The sequence below is a fragment of the Rhinoderma darwinii genome, chromosome 6 (genome assembly GCF_050947455.1).
Source record: "Rhinoderma darwinii isolate aRhiDar2 chromosome 6, aRhiDar2.hap1, whole genome shotgun sequence".
Classification (NCBI taxonomy): domain Eukaryota; kingdom Metazoa; phylum Chordata; class Amphibia; order Anura; family Rhinodermatidae; genus Rhinoderma; species Rhinoderma darwinii.
Genome location: NC_134692.1, coordinates 72,867,447 through 72,883,802, shown reverse-complemented (window position 1 = coordinate 72,883,802; position 16,356 = coordinate 72,867,447). Strand labels below are relative to the sequence as shown.

The 16,356-nt window shown below is 38.6% G+C and overlaps 1 protein-coding gene across 2 annotated transcripts in view; it reads left to right on the top strand.

Moving 5' to 3' along the window:
- GLS (glutaminase) overlaps positions 1-16,356 on the top strand; it is a 413,780-nt gene that overhangs the window by 107,055 nt on the left and 290,369 nt on the right. For both annotated transcript variants that reach the window (XM_075829939.1, XM_075829940.1), the window contains exon 7: positions 1,589-1,647. In XM_075829939.1, the coding sequence (XP_075686054.1) occupies positions 1,589-1,647 (59 nt within the window). The remainder of the gene's footprint in view (positions 1-1,588; positions 1,648-16,356) is intronic.

Sequence of the window (16,356 nt, the reverse complement as noted above, 5' to 3'; positions counted from 1 at the left end):
GAAATGAGGAGATCAGAGAAAGTGACAGTAGCTTTCTCCTGTAGACAACGTCACAGACGGCCGTGATTGGTCAGTCTCTGAAAACTGAGCAATCACAGCAATTGCCGGCATGGGGGCCTGCTGATTGATCCCCAGGCCGGTAACGGAGACATTTGGCGGTCAATGACAGCTTCCTTCGTTGTGTTATCACTATGTGATTTCACATAGTGACCGGTTATTCTTGCCCCGCAATAGTACGACGCAGGTCTGCTTCAATAAGCGGCGTGTGCCATACTTTTGCGGCACAGGTATGCAACAGGTTAAAAACACATTTTTGACAACCTATTAGCCATCTTTATCTTGACTGATAACTTGCTGCAGCATGATATCACACAACAAGAGCCATTAAGAAGCCATTTAAAAAGTCAAGAGTTGTTTGACACTGTGTATTTAATGCGTTAAAAGTAAAGATGGCTATATCTTTAGCAACACATTTCAGGGCTGTATTCATTGTCAATGAATCACTACTTGAGCAATTCCCCAGAGTAAAAGTTTATGGAATTCCTATATGAGCATTTCACCAAAGGCTGGAGACTGTCTAGATCAAGCGTACAAGCAAATCAGCTACCTCAAGTCCGTCACCACTCTGGTCAGTAGAGTCTAAGGCTATTCTGTGGTCTTCACCAGAGCCTGCTGCAAGGCCGGTTGGATTTGGCCGCATAGAACCCAGGTTGCTTTAACAGAATAAGGTGTTGGACAGGAGGTGCACTTGCACGCAATACCAGAACGGATAACCAGAAAGCCAGAGGGGTGATCAACAAGCAGAGTTCAAACCAGGAGAGACTAAAAGTCCAAATCGCAAAACAGAAGAATACCAGGAGTTGCAGAGGTCAAAAGCAGCTGTGAGCAGAATATGCAAATCAGTGAGAGGAGGGTAAATCCTAAAACAAAGCCGAAGTCCAGTTCAAAGAGTCCAAGTAGTCAAGGTGTTTCAAGTTTCAGGGTGTAACCAGGAGCTTGATCAGACACATGCATACACAAGAAAATCACAAGCAACAATGAAAAAACAGAACAGATTTGAATACTCCACTCTTGACCCGGATAGGTTGCAGACAGAGAAATAAGATTGGCTTTGCATCTCAAACAAGGGCCACCCAGAAGCTTGTAGTCATGATAACCTAAAAGTGACGGAGATTTCCTAACATTCATAAAGTGCCGGTGCACCACCTGGAATGTATTGCTGTACATCTTGATTTATAAATTAAAAAAATCATATTTGAAACATACTACTCCTTGTCTGCGTATCTTTTGAAAAATAGCCTGAACAAAGCTCTGACTCTTCACCTTTTCTAGCAACATATATGTTTGAGATATAAGTGGTTGTGTCGGAGTTCCCTTGGAATGAAACCATTTTTAGGGATTCCTCCGTGGTAGTAGGGTTGAGAGTCATTGAAGTAGTAAATATGGATTTAATAATGTACATCAACATTTACTGTATTTAAATGTTACAGAATTTGATTTGGTCTAACATTTTATGGTTTTTTTTTCACTGAAGAGAAATATTAATATTCATATATCTAAAATGTTGCTGTCTGTTTATTCATCACAGATAAACCACACAACCCAATGGTGAATGCTGGTGCAATTGTTATCACTTCCTTAATAAAGGTATGTTTCCCTTCACAAGTGTCATTGGCCAAGTGTTTACATTAAGTTTTGTTATGATGCTGTAATGCCAACACCATTACAACCCTATGTGAATTTACCCTCTAAATTATGTCCTGTGCTAGTTGTCAGTGCATACCCCCAAATCCTCAGTAGGCACAGCCTTCTCTCTTCCATTAGTCACAACATGTTTTTCCTGCAGCTCAATTACACTACCAGTGATCACAGCAAGGTTTACCCTCAGCGTACCTCTCCTCCTAGTAGTCACAGCAAGGTTTAGCCCCATTCTACTCCTTCTCCTTAGCCACAACTAGGTATACCTCACAGCCCATCCTATCCCCATTTCCCCTGTAGTCACAGCTAGATTTGCCCCCTAAACCACATCTCCCCTCCCAGTGGTCAAAGCAAAGTTTCCCCCAGCCCAACCTCATTCAGACAGAAGTACTTTATCTACCCACCCTACCACCCAATAATCACAGCAGGACTCCCACCTTTTTATACGCTAGTAGTTTTAGGAGTAGGAAAAACGGGACCAACGGCGCTGCTTCAATCTTTAGGCGATACACAATACACAACCAACGTAGTGGATTAAGTGTATAAGGTTTAATTGTTGATAGGCTACGCGTTTCGACGTCGAACTGACGTCTTCCTCAGGCCAATACAGACTGTGCGGTTCCTGCCCTATTTATACATCAGGGCGAGGAATAAGACCGCCAGTTATAATGGGTCAAAGGTCACATGAGATACAGAAATATAAACAACAGAAGAAAGAAGCAGCATTTAAAAGCAATTACAAGTGTCATAATACGATAAGAATAAACGGGATTAACAACATGTTTAAAAGCTGTTTTTAAAAATCTTAGTTAAACTGACAGATCAGTACCGTGTTTTCAAGAGAGATTTATATGACAGCCAAAAACTATATTTATGTATAGAAATGTGGGTGAATAAACGATCATATATTAAAGATTTGCTTATGTCTGAGTTTTATTGTGTTTTGAATAATGTTAACGGAAGAAACAAATGTAGCCCAAGAACTGCTGAGTCAGAGCGTCCTTGGTTACTAGGAGTCAGAAGGAACTCCGGAAGCCGTAGGGGAACACAAAGGTTTGAATGGACCGCATGTTTGGACCGCACAGGTATATAATAATGGTTGGGAGCGTCCTTGGTTACTGGTAGTCAAGAACACAAAACTGTCACGGGGGAAAGAAAGACTTACGCTGGATCGCACAGTAAACTACATTAGGTCGCGGGACTCCGCGCCAAGAGATCTAAACGAGGCACCTGCATCGGAACTGGTGAGTGGCAGGACGTTATGTTACTGGGATATTGTTATTTATGAATTACTATGGATCTCTTTCATTAATATCAGAATAGGTAAATGGTTATTTTTTAAAAACAGAATAGGTAAATGGTTATTTTTTTTAAAAAGAACCTAAAAAGTTAAAAAGTTGGCAAATGTGCCTGGATTGGTATCGATTAAATTAATTTTGTATGGCGATAACATATATGTTTGTAAAAGTTTATAGAAAGACCGAAAAATTCTTTTTTTGGAAATACAAACAGAAAAAATGGGACATAGATATCAAAACCACCAAAAAGGCCATACTTACTAGGTAGGTGGGTGGGTGAAAACCCGTTCCCATCAGGACGCAGACGGGACAATCTATCCTTTTCCCAACGTAGAGCTCTAAAAAATCTACAGAACAACCAGGACATAGTAATTAGGTCCGCAGATAAAGGGGGAGGCATTGTCATACAAGATCGATCCGATTATTTGAAAGAAGCGCAGAGATTACTATCAGACACTCTATATTACGAGGAACTTAAACACAATCCAATCCCTGAATTTGAAATAGAATATAAAGCCCTGATCGAAACTGCATTCACCAAAAACCTGATATGCAAAAAAGAAAAAATGTTTTTGACCGTTCCGTTTCCATCCATCCCATTCATGTACCATCTTCCCAAAATCCATAAAGCTCTTCATAATCCACCCGGCCGACCAATAATTTCAGGAATAGGTTCTTTAACAAGCAACCTATCACATTTTGTAGACATCCACCTTCAACCCTTAGTTTCCGAATTGCCATCTTTTCTTAAAGATTCAACACATCTCATAAGAGATCTTTTCCAATTACATTCAACCTGCGATATTTCTAATATCAACTTTCTCACGGCGGACGTATCTTCTTTATACACTAATATCCCACATACACAGGGTGCACAAGTCACCTTAGACTACCTTGCAACTGATCTACGGTATCCCAACACTCAAATTAATTTTATCATGGAATGCGTAGAGTTTATACTAACCCATAATACTTTCAATTCTGATGGGAAATTTTACAAACAAATAAAGGGATGTGCAATGGGGACAAGATTGGCACCCTCTTATGCAAACTTATATATGGGGGCGTTCGAGGAAGCCCTCATTCTAAGTAAGCATGCATTTAGAAACAGAATTCTATTTTATAGGTGATTCATCGATGACCTGTTTTTTATATGGAATGGCGACGTTAGTACAGCCAATGATTTTATGGATATTTTAAATAATAATACTTTTGGCCTCTCATTTACTCATAATTTCTCAGAAACGAACATTGACTTTTTAGATCTGACAATTGGTAAGAAAAATGGCCTTTTTACAACAAAAACTCATTTCAAAATGGTGGACGTGAATAGTTATCTCGATTTTAAAAGTGCTCACTACCCCCCGTGGCTCAAAAATATCCCGTTCGGAAAATATAGAAGAATTAGAAAGAACTGCTCAGATAATCTAACCTTTAACCAGGAATGTGGGATTTTAAAGCAGAGATTCCATGAAAAAGGTTTTCCAAAAAGTCTCATCGAAGGTGCTGAATTAAAAGCCCAAAGTCTAACACAAAAAGAATGTATCCAATTGAAACTTACAAACACTAAGCCAAAATCAAGCAGTGAGAGGGTTAAAACCAATTTTATAACTACATTCAATAAAGAGAGTAATACCATAGCCACCGTTTTTAAAAAACACTGGCATATCTTAACAAACGACCCTCTTTTAAAACCCTTAATACCAGCGAAACCTATTATTACATATAGACGGGCGAAAACAATAAAAAACCTAATAGCCCCGAGCAAACTGCGGAATGCCAAAAGAATAAATCACTGTTTACTCCCAAATCTGAAAGGTTCCTTTAAATGCGGCCAAAGCAGATGTTTATGCTGTAATAACATTTCAAACAATTGCAGAGAATATTACTCCATAAAAACAGGGGAAAAATTCATGATAAAAGATTTTTTAAATTGCGGTAGCTCCTATGTCATTTATCTACTTCAGTGCACTTGCAATCTGCAATATGTGGGCCGAACCACACAAACCCTAAGGAACCGAATTAATAACCACAGGTCTAATGTCACGAGGGTTTTTTTAAAACAAAGTGTATCCCGTCACTGTATGTATAAACACAAGTGCAATTTTTCCGAGATTAAGGTCACCCCAATCGAACAGATATCATTGGACCTACCCAATAGATTTATCAAGCTAAAGCAGAGGGAGAATTATTGGATTTTTAAATTGGAAACCCTACATCCAAATGGTCTGAATGACCTTACTGAGTCATCCTTAGAATAAAAATAAAAATAAGTAAATAACCAATACAGCAAACATAGCCGCAACTATAAGAGGTTCTTTAACTATCTACCCTTGACATCCAAGATGAGAATAACCCTAGTCCGTAATATTAATGAGCTTGAAATCCCGTCCCCCATTGTATGTACAAATTCTCTTAATAGGTTATTTTATTTCCAAAAAAAGAATTTTTCGGTCTTTCTATAAACTTTTACAAACATATATGTTATCGCCATACAAAATTAATTTAATCGATACCAATCCAGGCACATTTGCCAACTTTTTAACTTTTTAGGTTCTTTTTTAAAAAAATAACCATTTACCTATTCTGTTTTTAAAAAATAACCATTTACCTATTCTGATATTAATGAAAGAGATCCATAGTAATTCATAAATAACAATATCCCAGTAACATAAAGTCCTGCCACTCACCAGTTCCGATGCAGGTGCCTCGTTTAGATCTCTTGGCGCGGAGTCCCGCGACCTAATGTAGTTTACTGTGCGATCCAGCGTAAGTCTTTCTTTCCCCCGTGACAGTTTTGTGTTCTTGACTACCAGTAACCAAGGACGCTCCCAACCATTATTATATACCTGTGCGGTCCAAACATGCGGTCCATTCAAACCTTTGTGTTCCCCTACGGCTTCCGGAGTTCCTTCTGACTCCTAGTAACCAAGGACGCTCTGACTCAGCAGTTCTTGGGCTACATTTGTTTCTTCCGTTAACATTATTCAAAACACAATAAAACTCAGACATAAGCAAATCTTTAATATATGATCGTTTATTCACCCACATTTCTATACATAAATATAGTTTTTGGCTGTCATATAAATCTCTCTTGAAAACACGGTACTGATCTGTCAGTTTAACTAAGATTTTTAAAAACAGCTTTTAAACATGTTGTTAATCCCGTTTATTCTTATCGTATTATGACACTTGTAATTGCTTTTAAATGCTGCTTCTTTCTTCTGTTGTTTATATTTCTGTATCTCATGTGACCTTTGACCCATTATAACTGGCGGTCTTATTCCTCGCCCTGATGTATAAATAGGGCAGGAACCGCACAGTCTGTATTGGCCTGAGGAAGACGTCAGTTCGACGTCGAAACGCGTAGCCTATCAACAATTAAACCTTATACACTTAATCCACTACGTTGGTTGTGTATTGTGTATCGCCTAAAGATTGAAGCAGCGCCGTTGGTCCCGTTTTTCCTACTCCTAAAACTACTACAAACCGACAGCAAACTTCGTTTGGCTGTGTTGTGGACCTGGCTGCAGCTTCCTAAGCTTTGTTGACACCTCCTTGGTGTCCACCACCCGAGGTGAGCGGAATTGTCTCATCGACCCAATTTTATTACTATTTCATCAGATTCTGATTTGCGGCGCCGTGTTTCTTTTTTCTACCTCACCTTTTTATACGCTAGTCACAGCAGAACTCCCTCCCCGTTAACACGCTACTCACAGCGAGACTGAAACACACACACACACACATCACAGCAAGGCTGGTGCTTCCCTTTACACATTAGTCACCGCAAGGCCTCCCCCATATACTTACCTGAGATTCCGCGATGCACACTGTACAAACAGGAAGTCACATGCAAGCCATATCTGCTGAGGCCAATGCAAGAGGAGCATGCAGCGCTGTCATATGAATAGAGAATAGAAGGGTGACTAGAGTTATGCTCTTGCAATGAATATATTATCTAACATCAAATAAGGAGGAAGAGGAAAACTTTTTCTATAAGTTATGGGATAGATGGACAGCGGAATTATCCCCCGAACAGAAAAAGACCCTAGGCCTGGATCAATAGCTTTTTACGTAATTTGTGTGAGTAGCTGATCAAGTAAGGTGTGTTTTTTATTTTGTTCCCCCCCCCCCCCCCCACCACCACCACCACCACAGGATAGTTTATAGGGTTTTATTGGGGTTGTTGTTGTTTATGTATTAAAGTCTCTCTAATTGTGTCTATTATCCCTAAGAGGGCCTGTGGACGGCAGGATGGCAATGCTCGGGAGGTTCTTTATTCACGATTATTAAATTAACTTTCTTTCGGATTAAGTAATTGGCCAGTTTAGTGTTGTCATTGGTGTGATCTCGGAATACTGAGTTCACATGATGGTTTGCCCCATGAACTGGCTATTCTGAGTTGTTTCCCAGGGATCTCAGGGATTGAATGTCAATAAATCCCTATGGGGATAATGTTTGTACTATATAACGCTTTGTTGGCATATAATGTTAATTTTGATACAATTTTTTTTCTGTTATGTAGTACTTTGGTATAATTCAACAATAATAAAAAATATATTGGAAAAAAATAAATATAAGATCAACACGAGTGGTCTCTGACCATTTTCTGCAGAGAGACACTGAACTGGATGCTGTCAATGACAGAATCTTACCTTATGCATTTGACAATCGGCGGAAGCAATTGGCCGCCAATTGCAGCAAGCAAAAGGGTGTTGGAATCCAGGTTATTGTAAATGTATGGCTTTCCTTGTCCAGTAACACTTCCATATAATGTTTTATTGTTAAAAATAAGTGAGGGTGTACTGATTGTTAAATAATATTGTATCTATTCTATGAACTTACTGTTAGAACTATTCTGCTAAAATATATCGACCATTTTTAGTCAGCCATACATCTATTGACATCCTAATTGAGTGGGTCCATTAGCTTTAGCCATTTTTTATTTTAATGGCGGTATAGCTTTATATTGCGCTGTCATTCGAGATCGTGCTGACTTACTGTCAGCGTGATGCTTCTGAGGTAATAGGGAGCTGAAATTATTTCATAATGTAGTATTACACAGCGTCTATTGAAATTAATGAGCGATAATATAAAACTCCTGGCAGCTCTTGTTTGTTGCTTTGCTGTATTATATCTACAATTAACCCTTTCCTGTCCTGTGCCGTAATAGTATGCTGCTGAGAGACGGTTAATGCAAACTGACACACTTTTTTGACACCCCATTAAAGAAATGCAAAAATGTTTCGCTCACCCAGCATTTGTGGGCGTGTCCAATTCTGTAGCAGTAGTTTCAAAGACTGGTCTTCAAACTGATTAAAACCTCCCTTTTTATTGTATCCATGTAAAAACAACAATGTCACACATACAAAATGTGAAGATGGCTTGGCTGATGCATTTCAGACTATGCAGTCTTTACTCATACCCTAATAAAATGACATGGAGCTTAGCTCTAAATATATGTCAGGAAATGTAATACATTTTAGATAAATTAACGCTCACATGACTATGGTTAAAAACGATCTACATGAAAAAATAGAGGAAAAGCGTAAAACTTTCAAAAGAAAATATGATTCATATACATTGGGCAACGCAGTGCAGTCAGGACTTGTTTAAGGGGAAGAGGACTTTTATGGAAGACAGAAAGCAAAAAGGGGAAAACGAGGGGAGGAGAGGGACAAAAAACAATAACTGTGGTCATGTCAATTATTTAGCATCCGTCAAATAGAAGGCCATTAGTGCGTAAAGGAAGCATAAATCATCAACATTTGAATCCCCGCATCAGATGGGAGTAATCCCCTTGGGGCAAACACTATGAGAATGAATCTTGCAATTGTGACCATATAACCTGATATTGAGTGACTTTGTCCTCTAAGATTGCCATAGTTTTCTCAAAGCTTCGAATGTGCCTAAATTTAGTAATAGAAAATAGACAAGGAGGCAGCACCTACAAAAAAGACCACTTTAATCATGGGTGATTAAAGCAGTGTTTTTTGGAAGTGCTGCCTCCTTGTCTATTTTCGATTGCCCAGTATTGAGGACCGTGAACCAGTTCCTATTGAGGCGTGCACCACATTTGTGGTCCAGTGCCGCTACATAGGAGGGTGGTGTAATCCGACCTCAAGTTTCAAAGTTGAGAAATCAGTACTTTTCTTTTTAGTTGTTAGTCTGAATAAGTTATCAAAGTGCGGCTCATCCTATAAGTCCCTACTTAGATAGTAATTCGTTCCAACACGTACGACCCATGCAGACCCTGGTTAACCCCTCTCATGGTTTTGAGAATGCCCTCATAGAGGTCACATCTTTCACACCTGGTGGAGCTGCCCCAAGGTCTGCTGGCTGTGGACTCGAGTTTATCACCTTATTTGCACAGTTACACGATACAATTTAAAAGATGTGTACGCCTTTTGAAATTGTTTTTTTTTATAAAAATGTCTATCATTGTCAGCGGGACTGACCAGTTCAGATCGATAACAGCTCCAGGACCCGCTGACCTGACAGATTGAGGTCTCAGCGCAAGATACAGCTTCTCTGTATACAGGATACAAATCAGCTGTATCTCAAAAACTAAAATTAATTGTTAATCAAAAGTATTTAGAAAGTTGCACCAAGCACACTGACGGACATTTTTATAAGAAAAAACAAAAAACTTTTCAAAGGTGTACATAGCCTTTAATTAAGAATCCTTGGGAGGCACTACTTAAATAACTAGAAATAGTGTCCCGAACTACAAAACAATCATATCCCCTTTCCTTGTAGTGACAAAGTAAATAATTGTCTGTGCAAACAACCTACTCTTGACTTATTAGAAGTCGAGAGAAAGATTAAAGGGATTGTCCAGGTTTTTCAAATTGTTGACCTATCTATATGATAGGGTGTCAATATTCAATCGGTGGGGGTCTTGGTATTCCCACCAATCAGTTTTTTTAAGGCAACCTCCTTCATTGTTTTACATGGATTTATTTTCTCCTCCTGCTTGACGCGCTGTTACATTTGTAGCGGCTATGCAAGGTATTGCAGCATTTTCCCATTCACTTTGTATTCTAGAATACAACAGTAGCCAATATAAAATATGACTTCAAAATATTCCCTATACTTAGTATATAAGAGTTTATCACAAAGTTCAAACAACAAGCAAATATACCGAGGAAGCGTTTTAAAGAAAAAGGCTACCCTGAAAAACTGATCACTGCAGCCTTTAAATAAAGCAACGGGTCTAAGTCCAGAGGAGTGTTTATGTCCCTCTACCTCCTCTAAAAATGAAAATAGGGCTCTTAACTCCATCACTACGTTCAATAACTCCGGAAATTTCCTCAGGAAATAGGAAATATTTTGGACATACAAAACGTGTACTCTAACTCCAGATGCATTTAATGAGATTTCAGAAGCCATACTGTGAAAAGAAATAATAAATAAAAAATCCAACAATCTCGTCTTCCTTCATAATAACTCACAATTTATTATTACCCTCCTCCTCGTCACTTACTTGTCTCTCGCTGTGAACACTTGAATGCTGCTGCACTGATTGATGTCAGCGGGAATTGATCTGGTCCTTTTCTTGTCAAACAGCAGGTTTAGTCCTCTGCAAAACAAAATAATATTGTGCACACACAGACCGGATCCAGGTTTAGTTTCTGATCTGAACTTTTCTAAAATGTTCCTTTCACAACAAAAAAATTTTTTTCAAATGCGAATCTATTTCCACTGAGAAGTTCTCATTTACACAGTTCTAACACACTGCCACGCCTTTTATCTGACACATACCGCCAATAGTCCAATACTAAGGCACACTAATCCAGAACTTTACCTGAAACGGAACCTCAGTACACTTCTTTAGTACCGTTATCAAACAAAAATGCTAACTTTGGGATAACATCTAGAGAGCTGCTGAAATCTTAGTCATTGTGCAAACACCAGTTAAATACTTGGGGTAAAAACTGTTCCCCTGTCACTATCTATGGTCTCAGTGACCCCATATCTTCACACAACTTCACTGAGCATTTTCTTGGCTGCATATTTTGCAGTGGGGGAAGATACTGGCCAGGCTTCAGGCCACCCTGAGAACAGGTTTACGCATACGAGAACATATTCATACACACCTACCTTGCGTAGTTGTATGTTCTGCAGTCTCTAGAACATGCAATCTGGCCTGGGTGCACTTTTCATAGGTACCTTTGCTGTTTTACCTATGTTATGGCATGTGCATATCATATAGGCTGCTACAAACCTAGTGCGGCATTATTGAATCCAGGGTCAAGCCAATTTGCTGATACCTGGCTGCACATACTCTCCTTGCCAGGTGTATAGGTTCTTTGGCTTACCCCGATGATCCAACAACGTTCCTGCTATCAATGGGTCCATAATCGTGGGCGATACCAAAAGCGTACCTAGAGTCAGTGAAAATGTTGGCCGTCCTACCTTTTGCTAGGTTACAAGCCTCAACAAGTGCCTCCAGCCCTGCTTCTTGGGCAGAAAAAGGTGGGAGTAGTCATCTCTGGATGATTTATCTCGTGCATCGTGACTATCGCGTATCCTGTCTTGTAGGTGCCTTCATGGTGGAATCTGGAACCATCTACAAAAAACTCAATCTGGATTACTTACGGGTGTCTAATACACATTTTGTAGACCTCCTAGCTCTGAGTTCATTAATTCAATGCAATTGCGTGGTGTCTCACTGAGACGTAACTGATCAGTCTCGTCACTACTCCCCCCTTTTTGACCATGTAAGTAATGAAGCAGGGTTCAAAACTGAACATCCCAGTATAGGGAGGTTGGGATGCAGACAGGTATTCAGTCTGGACCTGGTGTCAGGGGCTTTAGGAGGCTGGAAATACACCATCCCACCAGTCACAGAAAAACACGGTGGTGTCTGGGAATGGCTGGGGCAGGAGCATCTCGTATTGCTATCACTCTATCTGGGGACAAATGTTTGGCCCCCTGGGATATGCAATGGCCTAAAAAAGTGACTTTCTCCTGACAAAATTGCATCTTATCTTTAGATGCCTTGCAGCCGATTGCTGCGAAAAACAACAGGAGACTCCATATGAAATCTAGGGAGTCTTGTTCTGACTCACAGTCGAAAGACTCCTGTCATTTATTATTTACCAAAAGTCTGCAAAAATAACTAACCTGCTGCGACCAATTGTGGCTGGAATTGATTCACTAGCATGTAATATCTCAGAATATATTGACCACTTTCTTCAGGGTTAAGGTAATAACGACCTGGTCGTATCTCAGAGATTCTACCTATTTATTTAGTGAGATGACAGACATTGATGTCAATAAGTACATCGTTTAGGCTGGGTTCACACGACCTCTTTTCAGACGTAATGGAGGCATTTTACGCCTCAAATTATGTCTGAAAAAACGCCCCTAATACGCCTACAAACATCTGCCCATTGCTTTCAATGGGAATTACAATGTTCTGTTTCCACGAGCCTTTATTTTACGCTTCGCCGTCAAAAAACGGAGTGTAAAAAGACGCTCCGTAAAAAGAAGTAGCACTTCTTGAGGCGTTTTTTGGATTTTCCATTAAACACTATGAAAAACGCCTCAAAAAACGTCTGAAAAGAAGCCTCAAAAGAAGCTCCAAATTTCATTCTCCGCTTTAAAAACGCCTGAAAAGCAGAGGCTGTTTTCTCTGAAATCAGCGCCGTATTTTTCAGAAGTTTTTTGTTAAGCGTTTGAACATACCCTTAGTGTACATGTGATGTGTCCTCATTATACACTTGTATACCGCACAATTTAGGGTTACAAGTTGTACAACATCTGCTTAATTTGGATAAAATATGACAACTGAGGAAAGCCTTTTCAGTCTGGATTTAATTAAGTTTAGTTTGGAGAAAAATTATTTCTGGTATAATTCCCAATGCTATTTCCAGACTGCAGGAACAGCTATTGGCGCTAAATTCGCACCTAGTTATGCAAATCTGTACTTGGCAGTCTGGGAAGACAACTACATTTATTCTAAGGCTACATTCACACGAGCGTGACAGATTTACGCATGTAAAAAACACGCGTAAATGTGTCCGTGTGCGTTGTTTTTCATCAGTGTGCTTTGCATGTGTTTTTCACGCACTTGCAAGCACTTTTTTTCCCCAATGTAATTGATGTGTGAAACACGGACAGCGCACGGATGTGCGTCCGTGTGTTGTTCATGGTTTTCACTCACCCAGTGACTTCAATGGGTGACTAAGTGCGTGAAAATGCACCAATATAAGACATCCAGTGAGTTTCACGCAATGGACACTTGCTGCTTGGAAATTCACGCATGTGTGAATAGCCCCGTTAAAATCAATGGGGCTGTGTGCTGTGCGTTGTTTCTGAATGAGCCCTAATCAATTTCTAAAGAACATAAAAATGTATAAGCATTATATAGACTATATTTTCATCATTTGGGTTGGGAAAGTTGAGGATTTGTTGTCTTTTGTTAAATATATTAATGATAAAACATATAATTAAATTTTTACCTCTGAGCATAGTGAGGCTCAAGTATTTTTTGGGGATCTAGAGATCTAGAAGAATTGAAAAAATTCCTACTGCTCAATTTTTCTCTAACAGACAGACCATAATAACTGCATTGAATACACTAGCTGTCATCATAAATCTTGGTTGCGGAACATACCTGAGGGACAATCAAAAAGAATCAAGAGAAGTTGTACAAAAATACCTAATTTTGCCACACAGTCTAAAATCATAAGGTCACGTCTTTTAGAGCGTAATTATGATATTCAGACTATACAGAATGCATTAAAAAAAAAAATCGTAATACAAACATACTAATCGGAGTGTAGATGCAAAAAATTACAAATTGATAAAAGTTCCATTCATAACCTCCTATTCTGTAGGTTTATCTATAATAAAAAATATTATTAGACGCAATTGGCATATTCTAAAAAATTATGCAGTATTAGGATCACTACTACTGGATAATCCTGTCATTACGTACCGCATGGCTCGAAATATTAAAGACATAATAACCAAGAGCTGTATAAAATCTGTATCCAGGCCTACTATTATCTGTAGAATGCTTTTTTTTCTTGTAAGAAATGCAAGGCTTGTAAAGAAGTTGGTTTTAATAAAGTAAAAGCTATATGCAAAATATTTTCCGATGTAGAGAAGAAAAAAAGTTATGATATCAATCATTTTATAACTTGTGACACCTTTGGTGTGATCTATATATTACAATTTCCGTGTGGGCTTGTGTATGTGGGAAGAACAGCTCGTAAACGAAAAATGATAGCAGAACACTTCAATAACATTAAGAAAGGAAGTCCACAACAAAAACCCTAAAGGGACAAAATTCTTTGCAATTGAAAATTAATGGGGAGGTGAAAATTATATTAGAAAAATGAGCCAAAGGGAAACCTATTGGATATACCAATTAAAAATAATATACCCTTTAGGGCTGATTTCAGATTTTGAACTAAAATGTTTTCTGTAATGGTTGTAATAATTGGCACATTTTTCGTTAGTCGAAATATATAAATTTACTTCATTTGTTAATCTCCATTTGTTAAATTTCACTACACTTTATAACAGTTTCTTTCCACATATTACGGTAATAATTGTGATACATTTTTATGGATAATATTGCACCTATACAGATAGTTTAATTAGCTTTAAAGGTATTGTGATCGCAATTTGAGTCACGTTACGCCTTGATCTCCATGCAGGTTCAAATCAGGTGGGGGGGACGAGCTCGGAGAAGCAACAGATACACTGAGACGTTTCTCAAGGCAAAAATACTTCTGACTTTATTTAACTGTAGTGGTCGCTTTTATAGCGTCAGAACAAAGACATTCCATAACATATGAGTCATCTGTATATTCAATCCCTACATCCTTACATCCTTCTTTCCCATTGGTGGAACACAAGGTATTCCCTTAGGTTTCCTTTTATGCTTAGGGGGGTTGGTCAAGTGATTGACCGCCATCTGTTCGCAATTTCAAGACACAGCAGAGCAGCTGTAAACTATTTCCTCTCTTAACCTTTCTAAAATACCCATTCTATTGTAACACATGTTCTCCTCTATAACATTTCACTCCTTGGGGCCCCAGATACATTATACATATATTTATTCCATAACAATCCCTCCTTTTGTGATTTTACCAACACCTAAATTCCAATGCTACTTCTATCTCCTGATAGCAAGGCTTCGATCCATTTCTTCACTTGATTCACACAGGTATGTAGGTGGGGTAATCTCACAACACTCTTTCATCATAATGTATAGGCCTCTGATTGAATGCTTCCCTTATTTTGCAAAATGTATAACAATTAAAACATGTAAGCAATATAAACAATATTATGAAACATATCAAGGGTTGGAATAACATATGCAGTATCTTAGTGGCAGTGGGGGAAAATCCTGTAAAAACGTCATACTAGTGATGGGCACTGGCATCTTTTATTGCTGACGATAAATTTATTACTTCCCTAGCTGCTATTGTAGCCAATACTTTCACTTTACTTAGAGTTACATTATGGGCTGCTATCAATTTCTTTACGTCTTTAGACTTTTGTAACACTTGTTTTAACTCTTCCAGTGGCAAACTAAAATTTCCATAGGGCAAAGGTTCAGGTACCCATACAGTGGACATTATTTCTTCTAAAGTAGGCAGGAACACTATAGTTTGGTTCCCCCAAGTCAAATGCGTCACATTGTATAGACATCCTGAAAATGGTCCTGTGAGATTAAACTGGCTAAGGGTCTGCTTGTCGTTAGTTATTAAGCATACATGCTGTGGACCTACTTCAATATATACCTGTAGGTTAGCTTCTGGGATTATAGTGAGTGCGCATACATTATCCTGGTGCTGCATTAGACAGGGTTCATATATCCCTGACTGTTCATTACATACATATCCTTGCTCTGTTAACTGGCACAAATCTATATTCCTTGTCTTATTTTGAGAATCTATGTGTGTTCCTTTCATTTCTGGCATCCAATATTGTCCTAATAATGTCACCGGATCAATCATTACCATTGGCATAACAATAAATTTGCATAATAGAGTAGGATTTTTCACATTAAATGCTATTAGTCTTCCTGCGCACCATCTAGGTGTACACTCAGTATACTCAGGCTGTAACAATAACCACGTATCATTTCTCTCTCCTACGGGCAGAATGTCTGTCCATTGCCTAACATGACTACTAAACAATTTATTCTTAAAATTATTAATCTGTTCTTGTTGCCACATCGTTTTAAGCGTACATACTGTCCAATTCACAAAAGTTGATACATTCTGTAATGTTCTATATTCGGTTAGCATACTTTCATTAAAAACATTTAGAAACAGTTCATCTATAGCTAACCCTTTCTGTTGTATGGCAAAGGTAGTAGGTAACCATGAGG